Below are 18424 nucleotides of genomic sequence, written 5' to 3'. Positions count from 1 at the left end.
TTTTTGTAAGACGGTTAAGGTGTAATTATCGACCCAAGACAGCGCGCACTCGATGTTATTTAAACTGCTGTACTCCCCCCCCCCCCCCATATCTTTCTTAATATACTCTCTTGCAGGTGCGCGGTGTATCCAGAACTACTGTCCCGTATGTCCTTTTTAAAATGTTAGGTGATGTTACTGCGGAGGCGCAATGGCCCAGTGGTTAGGGCAGCGGACTCGCGGTCATAGGATCGCGGTTTCGATTCCCAGACCGGGCGTTGTGAGTGTTTATTGAGCGAAAACACCTAAAGCTCCACCAGGCTCCGGCAGGGGATGGTGGCGAACCCTGCTGTACTCTTCCACCACAACTTCCTCTCACTCTTACTTCCTGTTTCTGTTGTGCCTGTAATTCAAAGGGTCAGCCTTGTCACACTCTGTGTCACGCTGAATATCCCCGAGAACTACGTTAAGGGTACACGTGTCTGTGGAGTGCTCAGCCACTTTCACGTTAATTTCACGAGAAGGCTGTTCCGTTGATCGGATCTACTGGAACCCTCGACGTGGTAAGCGACGGAGTGCCAACAACAACAGGCGTTGTTACTGGAAAAACTTTCGTGGCTATTTTTAGCAGATCGATTGCCACGAAGAGTAGGAGGACTGCAGGCTTTTTTAACTGCTTCTGCCTGGAGCTTGTGAGGTGGTGGCAATCCACATTCATCTTATTGAACTATTATATTCTATGATCAATTAATGCTAATGATGATGATGATGATGTTAACATTGGCACAAGGTCAGCAATTTTGAAGGGTGAGGATTGGTCGATTCCGTTGACCTTAGTACTCCACTGTTACTCTATTTGATCGACTCTGGAGGGATGACGGGCAAAGATGATCTTGGTAGCAAGAAAAAAATACACAAAGCATTATGGTTTCAAATTTTGGCGCAGGCCAACAATTTTGAAGGAGGGGACTAATCGATTACATCGACCCCAGTGCTCAACTCAGGGCCGGGTTAAGACCCATAGAGGCCCTAAACACTTAAAAGGCTTTGGTACCCTCAAGTACACGTAAATGGTTCGAAATGTTAACAAAAATAATTCATAATGTAAATGATAATAAACCATTAAATATGTTTTTTTATTTTTCAAAATGAAATAAAACTAACTGTAAAATAGAAAATAATGTTTATTTGTGTATGCTTCCACTTTATTTATATTTGAAAAGATTTTTCCTTCGTTTTTTTAATTTTTTTTTTAAATTTTAAATGCAAAGTCTTCGATGATATTGTTAAAATTAATTTTATGTAAAACTTCCGCTTCTATACTTAGTAGAGATAAAGCTTTACGAATATTAAATACTCAATCGCAGGATAATGCCAATAATATAGCCTGGGGTAGCTTTTCCTGTTCAGGCCTGCGATTGAGAATTTAAAAATCACTTCTTTGACTTTCTAAGACATCTCAACGCTTCTAAAAAGCAAACTTCGTTTGTTTGTTTACGTTTATGGTAATTTGAATTACGAATATTATTTTTACAATTTTAAAGTGATTTCTTTTGAGCCGTAAACCATTTACCATTTCTGTGATTCCCTCCGTCCCCTGATGTCCTAAGCACGTGTTTATTTTGCTTAATGGGTTTGTAACGATAATAATTTGTGTTAGTTACCAATTGTAGCGGGTAAGATTGATTAGGTACACAATGTTATGAAATGTCGGAGTCGGCAGTTGTGACAATAAAAATTTGTTGTTATAACGGCATGTTGCAGGATGTGAAAGATGAACAATGCATGAAGTTTTAAGGAAATATTTATTTACCGTTATGTGCAATACCTTGCCTCGACGGGCAGGTTATGATAAAAATCGTAAAGCATGCGAAGTAAAGTTTGTGTAAAGTGGGGAGGTTTTCGATCACATTTACCCCAGTCCTTGACTGCTACTTAATTTATTGCACCAGAAAAGGATGAAAGTTGATCTTGGTAACATTTAAACTCAGAACATAAGGTCAGAAGATATGCATTTTGTCTTTTACACAAAGGAATCTGGCAGCTTGCCACCCCAATAATAATAATAATAATAATAATAATAATGGTTTCAATTTTGGGGACAAGGCAGGCAAGTTTGGAGAAGGAGGTAAGTCAATTATTTTGACCCCAGTGTTCAACTGGTACTTATTTTATCAACCTTAAAAGGACGAAAGGCAAAATCAACCTCAGTTGAATTTGAACTCAGAATGTAAAGAAAAATGAAATGCTGCTAAGCATTTTGCTCAATAATAATAATAATAATAACCATAATAATAAAATGGAAATATGGCTTAAGTTTATTTTAAATTGACACAATTTTATTAGTCTAATATCTGATGTTGTTTGGCACTCGATAGGTTTTCAACACCAGAGATAACAGACCAGCTGAAGCCATAAACACAGCAATTTCTAAATAACCAACTGTAATTCCTGTTCTTAATTTATTTTTCATGTAGTCATTTTTAAAAATAGTTTCTCCATCATAGAAATGTTGCCAAACATCAATACCATTTTCTTTTTTCTGTTTCTTTTTCTTAACATGATCTGGCAAATTGGGATAAAGCCAGAATCCAAGAAGATATTTTCTTTTATAACTTAGACATACACTCAGTGCCACTTGCATGTGTTCTACCTGGTCATTTACACTTTAGCTTCTGGTCTACCTGGCCATTTGTGGAGGCACAATGGCCCAGTAGTTAGGGCAGCGGACTCGCGGTCATAGGATCGCAGTTTCGATTCCCAGACCGGGCGTTGTGAGTGTTTATTGAGCGAAAACATAATTATTTTTTTAATTTGACATTAATTCATTGCTTTTTTTTTTGTTCTTTTTAGTTCATTTTACGTGGTGAAGTAATCAGGTTGTACAGGCAATGTCTCCGTACCGTTTATAAGATGCCAAAAGAACAGAGACCATCAATGGTTGTATGGATAAACCAAGAATTTCTCTTAAATAAGAATTTACAAGATCCTGTAAGTAATGTCAACTTGTAGCTCTTGATTTTATTTCATGATTTCCTTTAAGAAGAAGGAAGGTTGTTCTCTTTTGTTTTCTTCTAACCATCTTAGCCATTATATACCATTATCATCATCATCATCATTTAACATCTGTTTTCCATGCTGGCATGGGTTGAACAGTTTGACAGGCTAGGGGCTGTACCAGGCCCCATTGTCTGTTTTGGCATAGTTTCTATGGTGGAATGCCCTTCCTAATGCCAATCAGTTTGCAGAGTGTACCTGGTGCTTTTTATGTAACACCTGCACCAACACCAATTTAAATTCTGCTTTGGTGGACATACATCATTGTACATTCCCGCATCATTTGTCAGAGTTCCTGCAAGAGTGGAGAGGCTCAGTTCCTTCTGTAAAGAGATGTTTGATGAAATATGTGGAAAAAATTAAAGGAAACCTGGAAGTTGAAGTTGTGGAAGAGGAAGATTCAAGAAGATGGAGGACGAAGTACTGAAGGCCAATCTTAAAATGCTGTTCCTTACGAAGGAGATGACAGAGGACTGAGATATGTGGTGAATTGCTGTACTTGAGAAGACCTGCCCATCACAACAGAATTGAGATACTAAAACCAAGGTGGCATGTAAAAGACACTGATGATGGTGTCACATGAAAAAGTACTGATGCCATATAAAAAACATTAACTTAATAGTAATAAAATTTTGAGTGGATATGTTCGCTTTCTGCATTCAGAGCGTTATGTAAAATAGATAAGGACTTGTTTTTTATATTTAATTGTTTACCAGTTTTGGCTGAATTTTAATTTCTTCTTTTTGGCAGGAACTAATCAAAATGAACATTACAAGAGGCAAAACATTACTGCAGAAATTCAAGGGATCCATTCAAAGAACTGAAGTATCCTGATGACTTTTTTAATGTTCTCAAAATAGACTCTCTCTCTCACTCCCCCATATCAACAAACCTCATAGCAATTGCATATATATATATATATATATATATATATATATATATATATATATATATATGCAAGAGATAAGAGATGGCATTCACAAGACTCTTCATTCAGAAACACTACAATCGTTTCGATTCATTACGCACCAGTACCTTACAGGTGAGATGCTGTACAATCAACTGTCATGCATGATAGGTACAGACGTGTCTCCCCAGGTGACTTTACAAAGAAGTACTTCCTTCTCACCTGTATTCTAAGGGTGCATGATAAGTTAAAACAATCGTACTGGTTCTGAATAAAGAGACTTTTGAGTTCCATTTTCTGCCACTTGTCATTTTATATAAACTCTATGGACATGAAGGAATTCCTGAAGTAAATCCACTGCCATATACATCCATACTGTCGTTGACATCAGGTAGCCAAATACTATGGACAGGATTTAAACAGCACACCACAAGGTGTTTACCCAAATATAAAATTATAGCAGCCATTGAGGAAGTACTATTCTGCGCATGCGCAAGGGACTTCACCACCGGAAGCCCCTCGAGTGCGCATCATCATCATCATCATCATCATCGTTTAACGTCCGCTTTCCATGCTAGCATGGGTTGGACGATTTGACTGAGGACTGGTGAAACCGGATGGCAACACCAGGCTCCAGTCTGATTTGGCAGAGTTTCTACAGCTGGATGCCCTTCCTAACGCCAACCACTCAGAGAGTGTAGTGGGTGCTTTTACGTGTCACCCGCACGAAAACGGCCACGCTCGAAATGGTGTCTTTTATGTGCCACCCGCACAAGCCAGTCCAGGGGCACTGGCAACGATCTCGCTCGAAAATCCTACAGGAGCCAGTCAGGCGGTACTGGCAACGGCCACGCTCAAAATGGTACATCTCATGTGCCACCCGCACAAGAACCAGTCCAGGGGCACTGGCAACGATCTTACTTGGCTTGCCGGGTCTTCTCACGCACAGCACATTTCCAAAGGTCTCGGTCAGTAGTCATGCGTAGTAAAACTGATACTTAAAGAGTGAGTTTCACTTTCTTAGGCAGTTGAGCGACAGACCTTCGACGTGACAACTCCTCGCTCCTCAACAAAGCACTCTTTACCTCGATGTCTTCGATGGTGATAGCTACTTGCTTCTCTGGCAGGCATCAAGGAAGCCCTCAACCTTCCAATACCTAATTACAACTTAATCAGCGGCTGCTAAGCTGAGTGACACAGGATTTATAAAACCAAGCATCATCAAAAATAAAACTTATTTTTATTATGTTGTTGAATTGTTCTAACGTCTCTTCATATATAATGCTGTTGAAAGGTGATAGAGAGAGACTAGAGTCTCTATGACAACTATCAAACTTTTACAAAATTATCACTGTATATTTGTAATTGATCATCTTAATCTTGAGATTAAGAATATCAGTCAAGTGATAAAGAACTCAATCCAAATAGTGATTTTTATTTATTGGAATCATTAGTAAAGGTATAAACATTGATTGTAAATAAAAAGAATTTAATATATCTGTCTGTCTATCTGGTAACACACATTTTGTCTCTCTGCCTCTCTCTCTCTAAATACACACACACACACACACACATGCACATGTAGAAATATGATGTAAAAATCAAAACGGAACATGGAAATTAATAGAAAATAACGAAGGACAAATTAACATGAGACCAGATTCAAGCATAGTTTTTTTTTAAATCGGAGTTTAAAATATAAACAGTCCAAATCTTTGGCTCAAATTTCACCCTTGAGTTGCATCATCATTCCACTAAATGTGTTTATGTGGAGAAAAATATTAAAAGATATTGTCGACCCCCTAATTTCATCTATGGACCTCCAGAAATTTTGTATGGATTCTGGTTGAGAACCCCTAATGTAAACTGCACTGACCAATTTTGCTATATAATCTATACTGACCAAATTTTACTCCCAAAGATGATGCAATGGTACAAAATGAAAGAAAATAATAAGAAATCAGAACTATATTTAAGAGATGAGGAGTTATGTACATTATTTACATTTGACAGATATTTGCCCTCATCTTGTTTGTTGTTAACACAACGTTTCAGCTGATATACCCTCCAGCCTTCATTAGGTGTCTTGGGGAAATTTCTCATCCCACAGGCATATAGTGTAGTGGTTAAGAGCTCAGGCTAATAACCCTAAGATTCCAAGTTCAATTCCAAGCAGTGACTTGAGTAATAATAATAATAATAGCATCAAAAAATGCCTAAGGAATGAGAACCCAGGTTTGAAATTTCCCCAAGACACCTGATGAAGGCTGGAGGGTATATCAGCCGAAACGTATTAACAAACAAGATGAGGACAAATATCCGTCAAATGTAAATAATGTAATAATGTAAGAAATCAGAAATTATTCATTTTGCCCCACTTACATAAAGTAATTCCAAGTGTTTGACAGAATTACGAAAAATATATGAAAAAAATAAGAGAGACAAAAGGTTTAATTTAATGAAAGATTTTAATATATATGCAATAATTCTAAAGGTGTAAAAGAAAGAATGCTTTTAGCTGTTGAGAGATGTAATCTTGTAATTAAAACTAAATTCAAAAGTTTTCTTTACTTGCTTCATAAAATATGACCAGTTTTTTCAAAGCCTCATTGAAATAAGTTTAGAAGTAGAAATGTGTGTGTGCTATTGGTCAAGGCAAGTCATGTGTTGGAAGAAAGAATTTGGCCAAGAGACAATTTTTCTATCGGTCTATATATATATATATATATATATATATATATATGTATATAATATACATTCATACTTTTTTTTACACACACACTCACAAGGAGTGTTGTGTTGTTTCCCCTCTTTTCTCTGTTGTCCCAAAAGCAGCTATTGGGAATTGAATTATTTGGTGTCTCTGTAGTGGCAAAATCTATTTTTATTTATCGTAAAAGAAAATCTTTTACATTTTTTTAAGAAGTCAAGATACTTTGTATATTGAAAGAGAGCCTCTTCATGCCTGATTACGGGGTGGTGGTGAGGGCGGCCGTCCTGTACTGGGTGCTATATACCCTTCATAGCAGGGCCCCTCCCCGTATCAAGATGCCTGAGGCATAGGAGGTGAGGGGGGCTTCTTGTATTGAGTGTTACATACCCTTCATAGCAGCCACCCCACTCCCAATAGCAGAGGGGACAATTGCGCCCTCTGATATAAACCCGGTCCTGATCCCAGGTACTTTTATTGGGGTACTCTCCTACCTCCACTTCGATATAGACATTCCACTCCAAGTTTTAGTTTTGAGAATATGTCCCTCTCTTCCTGCTACTAGCCTCATTGCGAAAAGCGGGCCGCATTAACTATGGATTATCATCATGCGGGCCGCACTAATAAAAGAATATTCGAGATAATTTTTCGCTAATCGTGCCATTCGGAAAGTTTCACAGGTCGCAGTATGCCCACGACAGTCTTACAAATGGTATAATGGGAGGTCTGTAGTCCTTCTACAACCGAAGAAAGCATTTAAAGTAAGTAAATAAAAAAAGAGAGAGAGAGAGAACCAAACCACTACTAGCTCGAAGGTCGAGTGGTCAGCGGGTTAGGACAAAAAGACGAATAAATTGGAACTTTTAAGAAGTTGGGCATTGAGCCAAAACAAACGAAAACAAGCTGAGAGAAAGAAAGAGGCGAATATGCCATGTCTTCGATCGTTTGGGCGACCAGCCAAGCGGAAGAAAGAACCAACACCAAAATCCAAAAGCTTAAAGGACGAAATAACTAACTTCAAATCTTTTTTTTTTTTTTAAATTAGCCATGAGACATATAACTACATAACGCTAGATTCAGCTAAAGGACAAGTAACTACTTCCGTCCTCCCACTTTTTCTTTCTCTCATTCTTTCTTTTTCTCTTTTTGTCTCTCTCTCTCTCTTACTGTTTCTTTCTCCCTCTGTGTCTTACTGTTTCACTCTCTCTCAGTCTCTCTTTCTCTCTCTCTCACGCCCATTCATTCCCATTCAACAGTGAAATGGCGCTAAGGACCCATGCTCAGGCGGTTGCTCCTCGCCTTTTAGCCGTTGCTTTCATAGTTTTATTACACTGTATGTCCCCCGTGGCTTACAACCTGGATACTGAATTATATATTTATAAAAAGGGACCTCCGAACAGTTTCTTTGGATATTCTATAGCTTTTCATCAGATGCAGACCGAAAATGGACCAGACGAATTTATGTAAGTTACTTCTATCATGTGTGTGTCTCTGTTTTGTTATATATATATATATATATATATACACACACGCAAGTGTGTTTGTACATGTGTATATGTATGTATATTGCTTGCTTTTTTTTTTGTCTATATATAAATAGTTTATCAGTAAACTAAATGATTACTCAATACTTTTTAGCGAAGTACATGATGTCGAAGTTTCGACTTACTTGCATTCATCGGACTATATATATATATATATATATATATATATATACCGGAGTAAGCACATTTCTAACAAAACTGTCCGATGAACGGGAACGTGAAACTCAGAGTAACGGTTTTTTGTTATATTTCTGCTGCTTTTAAATAAAGTATATATATATATATATATATATATATATATACACACACACACACACACACACACACACACACACACACACACACACACACACACACACACACACACACACACACACACACACACACACTCACTCATGTAGATGTTTATATATGTAATGTCAAGCGTGTATAACATGCCGTTCGCTCTCACTTGTCCACCGTTCACAGTTTATTGTTCAGGTAGATGCTTACTTGAGATAATATTACTATCAGCAGACAGACCTATGTTTAGAGGCTTTCCAACCGTGATCGTCCCGTCTTTGTATATCTAGATCTAAAACTCCACTGACCGATGTACTCTACACGGCTATCTTTGAGAGCCCTCTACACTTTTTATTGTCTCTAAGTGTGGTTTGAGGGAGATTTGGCTGCTATTTCTAGCAGATCGATCAAACGACTGCCCTGGGGCTCCCGAGACAGATGCGCCGTTGTTGTTGTTGTTTAGACCTAGGTCAGCCTTCAAAGACCATTCCAACTATGCTGACCATCCCGCCTGCAGTGATGTCAGAGAACCGATATTTCCTTTTTCTAAAACGGTAGTGATAGGGGAAGATTGAGAAAGATTTAGCTGCTATTTCTAGTACAGAGAGTCCCGAGGTAGGCTTTGATGTTGATTTATTGTTTAAACTGACAGGTTTATTGTAGACAGGGTTAGCGAGCGGGGAAGTGTCACTGGGTGTATATGTCTGACGATAAAGGGAGTACTATGTGTTCCTCTGTGTGTGTGTGTATATATATATATATATATATAAATAACGTGCGTGTTTTTACAGGGTGTGTGTATGTTTAGACGGAGTATTGTGTGTGTTTACAAGAGGATAGTATATATATATATATATGTAGGCGTAGGAATGGCTGTGTGGTAAGTAGCTTGCTTACAAACCACATGGTCCCGAGTTCAGTCTCACTGCGTGGCACCTTGGGCAAGTGTCTTCTACTATATCCTCGGGCCGACCAAAGCCTTGTGAGTGGATTTGGTAGACGAAAACTGAAAAGAAGCCCGTCGTGTATATGTATATATATGTATTTGTGTGTGTATATGTTTGTGTGTCTGTGTTTGTCCCCCCACCATCGCTTGACAACCGATGCTGGTGTGTTTACGTCCCCGGCAAAAAGAGACCGATAGAATAAGTACTAGGCTTACAAAGAATAAGTCCTGGGGTTGATTTGCTCGACTAAAGGCGGTGCTCTAGCATGGCCACAGTCAAAAGGCTGAAACAAGTAAAAGAGTATATATATGTATATATGTGTGTGTGTGTGTGTGTGTATTTACAAGATGCCAGTGTGTATATATAAGGTAGGACAAAATTCGATATCAACCTTACTGATCACAATGAACTCTTGTGTATGGAAGATGTGTATATAAACACATACACATATAGCCATCACCATCTACAAGTGATTGTTATATACATGTGTTTACATGCGTGTATATGCCCGTCTTAATTTCTAGTTGTGTATATGTGTCACGGTTGAACTGATATGAATTTGTGTTGCATGTGTCACTGTTGACGTGTGTATTGTGTGTCACTATTGAAGTACGTGTATACGGTCTGTATAATATTCTTTGTGTGTCTGTACTCTCCACAATATTGTATGTAATCTTTATGGGTCGGTGAGTTAACCCTGCGACGGACTAACGACCCGTTCAGGACAAGTTTTAAAGGGCTTATAAGATCGAGGCACACTTTGTCTTTTTATTTATGTTGGAAGTAATGTAGATAGTGTAGCTAGGACTACACTATCTAATGTGTCCTTCTTTTGGCGATGGTATGATGTGATCTGTTAAAGACATTTAGCATTTTCTAGCAAGTCGTGCATCGGCTTGTATTGGTGTATGTATATGATCCCGCGTGTATGTGAATATAGTGTTATTACTATTAGTGTATGTATATTTGTGTATTGTGTTATTATTGAGGTATGTGTATGTAGTGTTTGTGTATACCGGGCGTTCTTGATGCATATAATATTGTGTGAATATAGGCGCAGGAGTGGGTGTGTGGTAAGTAGCTTTTTTACCAACCACATGGTTCCGGGTTCAGTCCCACTGCGTGGCGCCTTGGGCAAGTGTCTTCTACTATATCCTCGGGCCGACCAAAGCCTTGTGAGTGGATTTGGTAGACGGAAACTGAAAGAAGCCCGTCGTGTATATATATATATGTATGTGTGTTTGTCTCCCCCACCATCGCTTGACAACCGATGCTGGTGTGTTTACGTCCCCGTAACTTAGCGGTTCGGAAAAAGAGACCGATAGAATAAGTACTAGGCTTACAAAGAATAAGTCCTGGGGTCGATTTGCTCGACTAAAGGCAGTGCTCCAGCATGGCCACAGTCAAATGACTGAAACAAGTAAAAGAGTATATGCGTATACGGGGGCCACAGATGAAAGGGTAGCTCTCAGGGGGTCCACAAGCAAAATGAGGTTTGGAACCCCATATCTGTCCCCGTCTGCCAACAATGTAAAGACTGGAACTAGTGATATAATCATCGTTAAGTATTGCCAGTAGAATATATTAAATATACAGACAATACAGTCTTGCATAGGTGATAGAGTGGAAAGCTGTGATTAACAAAAGTTACCTACACAATTAGTAAACAAAAACTCCCACTTGGTGTGTTTGAAATTTAAAAACACCCACCAGGAGAGACAACTCTTATTATTTCGTCCAACAAGAAATTTTGGGAGACAAAATCCAATGCAGCCGGATGGCGTTCTCTTTTAAGAAGCAACAAGTGAAAATATGGGACGTGTTTCAAGCTTCTTCGGTGAAACGTTGAAGTGATGAATGTATACTCTTTTACTTGTTTCAGTCTTTTGACTGCGGCCACGCTGGAGCACCGCCTTTAGTCGAGCAAATCGACCCCAGGACTTATTCTTTGTAAGCCTAGTACTTATTCTATCGGTCTCTTTTTGCCGAACCGCTAAGTTACGGGGGACGTAAACACACCAGCATCGGTTGTCAAGCGAAGTTGGGGGGACAAACACAGACACACACACACACACACACACACACACACACACACACACACACACACACACACATACGCACACATATATACGACTTTATGCTCATTAGAGTTAGTCAATATGGAAGGGAACATTTCGGTTAACATACCCACTCTACTGACAGATATATGAGTGCATCTGTTCCCTAGCTTACGGTCTCTTAGACAACTTACATGCACATGATTATATACAATTGTACATTTATGTATGTGTGTGCATGTAACTCTTTCTCTCTCTCTCTCTCTCTCTCTCTCTCTCTCTCTATGTATATATGTATGTATATATACATATATATATATATATATGTGTGTGTGTGTGTGATGGAGAAACAAGATGTTGGTATTCCAGCTATTTAGTGTGGGGATAGGTTATTAGTTGAAAGAAATGTATTAAATGCTGGCAATAAGATACACAAGCCAGGTCATTGTGATAAACATCACTAAAATGTTAATATTACCTTTTAAGCAATGTCCTGATAATCCCACCACACCCTGTAATCTAGACAGCTAGAGATGATGATCAACTTCATACTGTGTTGGTCTGAATTGGTGAGGCAGCTAGCTCTACAGGGGAACATGATCTCATAGAAATAGCAGCCCAGACTTCCTCAACACCTTATTATGTCTTGTGTATATTTGTATATTAGGTATGTATGAGCTACTGATAGTGACTTCAATATTGTTATATGAGGTAGATGTGGCTGCTATATCTAGCAAACTGAAAGACTATATAGTGGCTCCCTCATTAATTTAATGTTATTGGTAATAGTTGTTGATCTTATCCTGTTCTTCTTAATGAAGAATGCAGCCTTGTCTATAAATATGCCCCATACAAAGTATTTGTTTGCTGCCAGCTGGTGGTCCCTTTTCTGTACCCTTAGTGCACATCAAATAAACCATATCAAGGGCAATCATTTCCCTTATGACAATAGGGTCCTTTCTTCTAACCTTATTTACTAAAACTTTAATCTTTGCCAAGTTTGCTCTGAGAGTTTTCCAGTCTTGTTTTCTTCCCTGAAGGCTTCCAGGGACCCTGCAGTAAGGATGAGGCCCCTGCAATAAGGATCAACTTATTGAAGTTCACATTAGACTCTTCTGTCATGTCTTGGAGAATAGGAGTGGGGAAGGGGCTGAGAATGAGCCTTGAGGAACACCTACCAGTATGTAGGTGCAAGCATGTATATGTTTTGTGTGTGTATTTATGCATCTATATAGACATACAGGCAAACAAACTCACAGATATAATGTAAACCCCCACCACCTAATATAATTTTGCCATGTGTCATATCCCTGGTGTATATATCCCTGTTAATTTATATTCAAGTCCTTTCATAAGCCTTATTTTTTAATGAAATTCACTGCTTATTTGCTTTAATTATCCTCTGAAAGTAATTAAGAATTTTGAGGCATTCAATAAAGCTATTAATTTTCCCATCACTAATCCAGTGTTTGAAACATGACGAAGCAGTTCTTCTAGAATTAAGATGGTTTTTAATTTAACGATGAATACATTAAATTAAACACTTTTGCATCTTGGAATCAACCATTGGTGATCGCATGTGTTTGGCATTAGAGTAGTGACTCACTTGAGAAAGTTCCAGAAGATTTCCTCCAAAGAATTATTTTCTACTTAGGTGCCATGGGATTTCTGGGCCAAATCACCTTGCTTGACATCTTTGAGTTGACCATTGCTTTCAGAGTGGAATTTGGTAGATGGAAAACTGTTTATCCATCACATACACACACACACACACACATACATTTGTATATGTACATATGTGTGTATATTTATGTGTGTGCATGTATCTATCTCTCTCTCTATATATATGTGTGTATGAGTGTGTGCATGTATATATGGATATATTTGTGTATGTATATATATATCTGTATATACATACACCTCCATACGCATGTTACTTTATATCAAATGAGACGAGTTCTCAATATCTATTGGAATGAGTCGGACAAAAGGACAAGATTTTAGCACATATCAAATCTGAAGCCCCAAGGATGAAGAACACTGTCACCAATAAGAAAAGAGGCAAAATCTTTGAAGAAATGGAAAGTCTTCTTTCTCTTTGAATTGATAGGCTGAATCGTCAATGTGCTACTGTTAGTCAAGAAACCATTCAAGAGAAAGCATTGTCTTTGTTTGAGGACCTGAAGAACATCCAGATGGGAAAGATGTAGAGTTCAAGGCAAGTCAAGGATGGTTCATGAGATTTAAGGAGCGAAGAAGTTATCACTCCATTAAGAAGTAAGGCGAAAGTGCATCAGCTGATGAACAAACAGCAGCGGAATTTCCTAATGCATTAAAGAAAAATCGTCGAAGAAAACAGGTTTTTTCCCGAACAGATTTTTAGCAAAGGCGAAACTAGATTGTATTGGGAAAAATTGCCAGATCGTTCATTCATTTCCAAGGAAGAGAAAACTATTCCAGGCTTCAAGGTCTCAAAAGAACGTATGAGCATTATGTTTGGAGGTAATTGTCAGTTTAGCCTAGAGACAAGTGAATTTGACCTAGCCTAGCCTATTAACAACTGGAACCAATTAACGACGTAGGGTGAGGTATGCCTGCATATATATATATATATATATATATATATATATATATATATATATGGGAGAATATATGAAAAAACAACAACAGACGAGGACAGGTGGTGTAAATAACAAAAGGATGTATTAGTATGACGCTCGGGAATACGGAAAGTCTTTGACGTTTCGAGCTACGCTCTTCAACAGAAAGAATACGGAGACAAGGAGAAAAACACGGAGAAAAAAAATTGAATAGTGACCAGTCAACGGTCAATCATATATATATATATATATATATATTTATTTATATGATTCACAATCAAAAGTGACGTAATCCAGTGGTAGAGAGAAATCCATGGATCATGCAGTTACTGCCACGCATGCACACACACACACATACACACACACACACACATATTTGTGTATTAAGGCTACCATTGGTTAAGAAAAATATCTTAATTTTAGGATATTTTTCTTAACATGAAACCAATGGTAGCCTTAATACACAAATAAAGAATTTTATCCACCAATGCAGTGTTGAGCACTCATTCTCATTGTTCAACATTTACACACACACACACACACACATATATATATATATACACACACACACACACACACACACACACACAATGGGCTTCTTTTAGTTTCCATCTACCAAATCCACTCATAAGGCCTTGGTTGGCCTGAGGCTATAGAAGAAAACATGCTCAAGGTGCCTTGTAGTAGGACTGAACCTGGAACCATGTGGCTGGGAAGTAAACTTCTTGCCACACCTACATCTTATCTCTTTAGTTCCGTTTTCCTGTTTGCATCACCAAACCTATATATATATATATATATATATATGATACATCGCTAACCACTACACACATTTTTTTTTCTCTCCTTGTTTCTTTCTGTGTTCCTTTCTGTGGAAGAGCGTAGGCTCGAAATGTTAAAGACCTTTTTCAATTCCCAAGCGTTAAACTAATACATGTTTGTTTTCTACACCACCTGTCTTTGTCTTTTGTTTTTTTTTTGTGAATTCTCCCTATATATATATATATATATGCGCGTGTGTGCATGAATTTGCCTGATGTGACTTGTGAAAAGGTCATGTCTATTTTAAATCGTTACGTCCAATCACTCCGCAGTTCCAGAGGCCAGAGATCTCCTCCAGCTTATGCTGACACGAGAAAACAAAACAAAAAAAAAAAGGAAATATATGAAAATAAAATGGTAATTTTGGTGAATTTACTAAAAGATAATCATTCTTACTAATAATTATTTTCTATTTGAAAGACAACAAAGCAGTTTCTTTAGTATTTCAACCTCCACCCTTTCCTCTTCATCCGCCTCCCCTTCCTCCCATGCATTTTCTTCTTCCTCTTTATCCTCTTCCCTATCTCTGATCCATCTTTTATCAGCTCCGCAACACCTTCAAGTGTTGACAGCCCCTGATAATCTTCTCTGCCTGTTTCTTGTTAAATGGTAAACGGCGGGCGACTGCAGCAGCGGCGGCGGCGGTGGTGGCGCTACCGCTACCAGCTCATCTGACTCAGACTATAAACAGACAGAATGTAAGGATTTAACGAGAATATTTTTAATGAAGATCTAAATTAGAATTTGAAATACGTATCGTCTCTTGTTTCAGGTACATTTTTCCACTTTCAATTAATCACTGCTGCTGCTGTTTTCATTGGTTGGGGGTGGGGGGAGGGGTTCTTATGCAACAGCTTTCATCAAATACAGCAGAATGAATAACTCATATCTCTCTTTGACTAAGTCCACCTTGACAGCCTCTGTTGTTGTCGTCACCTGAATATGCTTGTTTGATTTGCACCCATAAGCACAATTTTTCAGATCTTCGCAAAGGAAAAGCGAGAGGAGGGACAGAAAAAAAGGAAAATGTCCTCCCTATTTGAAAACTCTGGAAATAATTACAAAACATTTCATTTGATTTTTTTTCTTCGATTTAATTGCTTCTCTTCTCAAATTAATTTCCAACTTCGTTTAGTTTTTAGTTGAAAAAGTTTAAAAGACAGAAACCGGTACTGTTACAAAATGTATTTCATACTCTTTTACTCTTTTACTCTTTTACTTGTTTCAGTCATTTGACTGTGGCCATGCTGGAGCACCGCCTTTTAGTCGAGCTAATCGACCCCAGGACTTATTCTTTGTAAGCCTAGTGCTTATTCTATCGGTCTCTTTAGCCGAACCGCTAAGTTACAGGGACATAAACACACCAGCATCAGTTGTCAAGCGATGGGGGGGGGGGGGGGACAAACGCAGATACAAACACACATACATATATATATATATGTATATATATATATACATATATACGATGGGCTTCTTTTCAGTTTCCGTCTACCAAATCCACTCACAAGGCTTTGGTCGGCCCGAGGCTATAGTAGAAGACACTTGCCCAAGGTGCCACGCAGTGGGACTGAACCCGGAACCATGTGGTTGGTAAGCAAGCTACTTACCACACAGCCTCTCCTACGCCTATAAAATTATTTTAGCATTTTCTATCTTGTCTTATTTTCCTTATACGTATCAACTCGTGTGTCACTTTTCAACATTCTACATTCACATATATATAAATATATATACACACACACACAAATATATACAAATTTTACTCTCTCTCTCTCTCTACGCATGCACGCACACACAAGCAGATAACTTTAAGTTGTCTCTAAGGAACAAAGAAGGCTGTAAGCCCCCCCCCCCCCCACCATCACCACCACATACACATACAACACGGTTTTCTTTTACTAATAAATTCATTTTTCTAAATTCTTAATCATAATTTACATAAGTAGTTACCACGGCAACCAAAGCAATAATGACTAACTGTTATTCATAGTTAAATGACTATATTCACTTTTTTACCATCATCTTTCTGACATTTTACATTGAGGTAAAATTGTAGCCTAACTCAGTGAGGGAGCCTGCACAACTGCTAGAAATAGTAACCAAATCTTCCTCAAATTGCAGCACCATTTTTTTTTCGATGACCCATCAGACCAGTAGTTCTTAACCAGTTTTCCATTTGTTTTGCCCCCTTTTAAGTAGATGTTATGCCTATTGACCCCCTTCTAAGTAGTTATGCCTAGCACCCACCTAAGTGGAAAGTGAGACATTATGACTAAACTAACTTAACATTGATTTAAAATGATTTATTTTATTTTAAAAATGGATTGTCTAAGTTTTTAACTGTGAAAAGATAAAAGCAAAATTAGTATAGACAAATCGACGGGCTTCTTTCAGTTTCCGTCTACAAAATCCACTCACAAGGCTTTGGTCGGACTGAGGCTATAGTAGATGACACTTGCCCAAGGTGCCACGCAGTGAGACTGAACTCGGGACCATGTGATTTGTAAGCAAGCTACTTACCACACAGCCACACCTATATGTTGTAAATTCACTTTATGCATTGCAAGTTAATGACTTACCTCTGCCTGATGAAATCTCATTTTATTTTAATAACCATTACTACTAGTTTTATCATGTATACCATAAAAATCCATGTAATTTATGCATCTTTTTCGCAAAAATAAAAATAAACTTTAGGGGTGGGTAAATTACATGAGTAGATCATTTCCAGAATTCTTTCAGAAATTTTTTTTTGATGAAAAAAAAAAGACCTACAAGACATAAACATTCGTACCAGAAGTTAACTTGTTTAATGTCAGAATAGATTTTTACAGAAAAAATAAAGGGCTTAAATATAATGAAGTTGACTTTTATTTATGCTGAACGGTATAATGCTTACATTTTTCGGATCTTTTTCAAAACGGGGGCCACATTTTTCATTAACGAAACACTTTGAAACTTGGAACACTGGTAGAATGTGTCATATAAAACATCTTTTTCTCTTAGTCTTCTTAAAAAAAAAAAGAAATCCCTAAGTTATTCCATGTTAAAGTTGTCGTATTTCTGTAATTTCAACCAATGACTGACGTCCATTCAGCCGATATACATTAAGTGCTGACTACATAAACAAACGATTCTGAAACAATTCTATTGGTGATAGGGTTAGGGTTAGGGTAAAACAGCAAATTTAAAAAGAAAAAAGCAAATAAAACGAAGAAGAAAAAAAAGAAAATGAAAAAAGCAAATTTAAAATGAAAAAAGCAAATAAAACGAAGCTATGGCTTAATCAGCCAAAGGAGTAAATGTAAACAACTGAATACTTGTCAGTGATTGGTTGAAATTATCGAAATAAGACAATTTTTTACATGAAATAAATTCTATAACACAAAATAGATAAGTATACGAAGTTTGAAAGTCTTTCGGTACCAAAAACACTACGTAAAACATTAATGAAAAATGTGGCCCCCGTTTTAAAAAAGATCCCATTTTTCTGCATAAATTTACTAAAGCCATTAATGT

At 37.7% G+C, this 18424-nt stretch overlaps 2 protein-coding genes across 3 annotated transcripts in view; both read left to right on the top strand.

Annotated features, from left to right (window-relative positions):
• Window positions 1-5193, top strand: part of LOC106876616 (LYR motif-containing protein 2-like) — a 5643-nt gene extending 450 nt beyond the window's left edge. Inside the window, exons 2-3 of the mRNA XM_014925227.3 lie at window positions 2833-2970; window positions 3787-5193. Of these exons, the coding sequence (XP_014780713.1) occupies window positions 2833-2970; window positions 3787-3870 (222 nt within the window). The 3' untranslated portion in view covers window positions 3871-5193. The remainder of the gene's footprint in view (window positions 1-2832; window positions 2971-3786) is intronic.
• A 2119-nt stretch (window positions 5194-7312) lies between these two features.
• Window positions 7313-18424, top strand: part of LOC106876614 (integrin alpha-6) — a 92930-nt gene continuing 81818 nt past the window's right edge. Inside the window, exon 1 of one of the 2 annotated variants that reach the window (XM_089343472.1) lies at window positions 7313-8116. In XM_089343472.1, the coding sequence (XP_089199598.1) occupies window positions 7914-8116 (203 nt within the window). In that variant the 5' untranslated portion in view covers window positions 7313-7913. The remainder of the gene's footprint in view (window positions 8117-18424) is intronic. The other variant, XM_089343471.1, reaches the window with a different exon arrangement.

Source organism: Octopus bimaculoides, chromosome 27 (genome assembly GCF_046866305.1).
Source record: "Octopus bimaculoides isolate indiv1 chromosome 27, ASM4686630v1, whole genome shotgun sequence".
In the NCBI taxonomy this organism is placed as follows: domain Eukaryota; kingdom Metazoa; phylum Mollusca; class Cephalopoda; order Octopoda; family Octopodidae; genus Octopus; species Octopus bimaculoides.
This window is presented reverse-complemented; position numbering and strand designations above follow the sequence as displayed.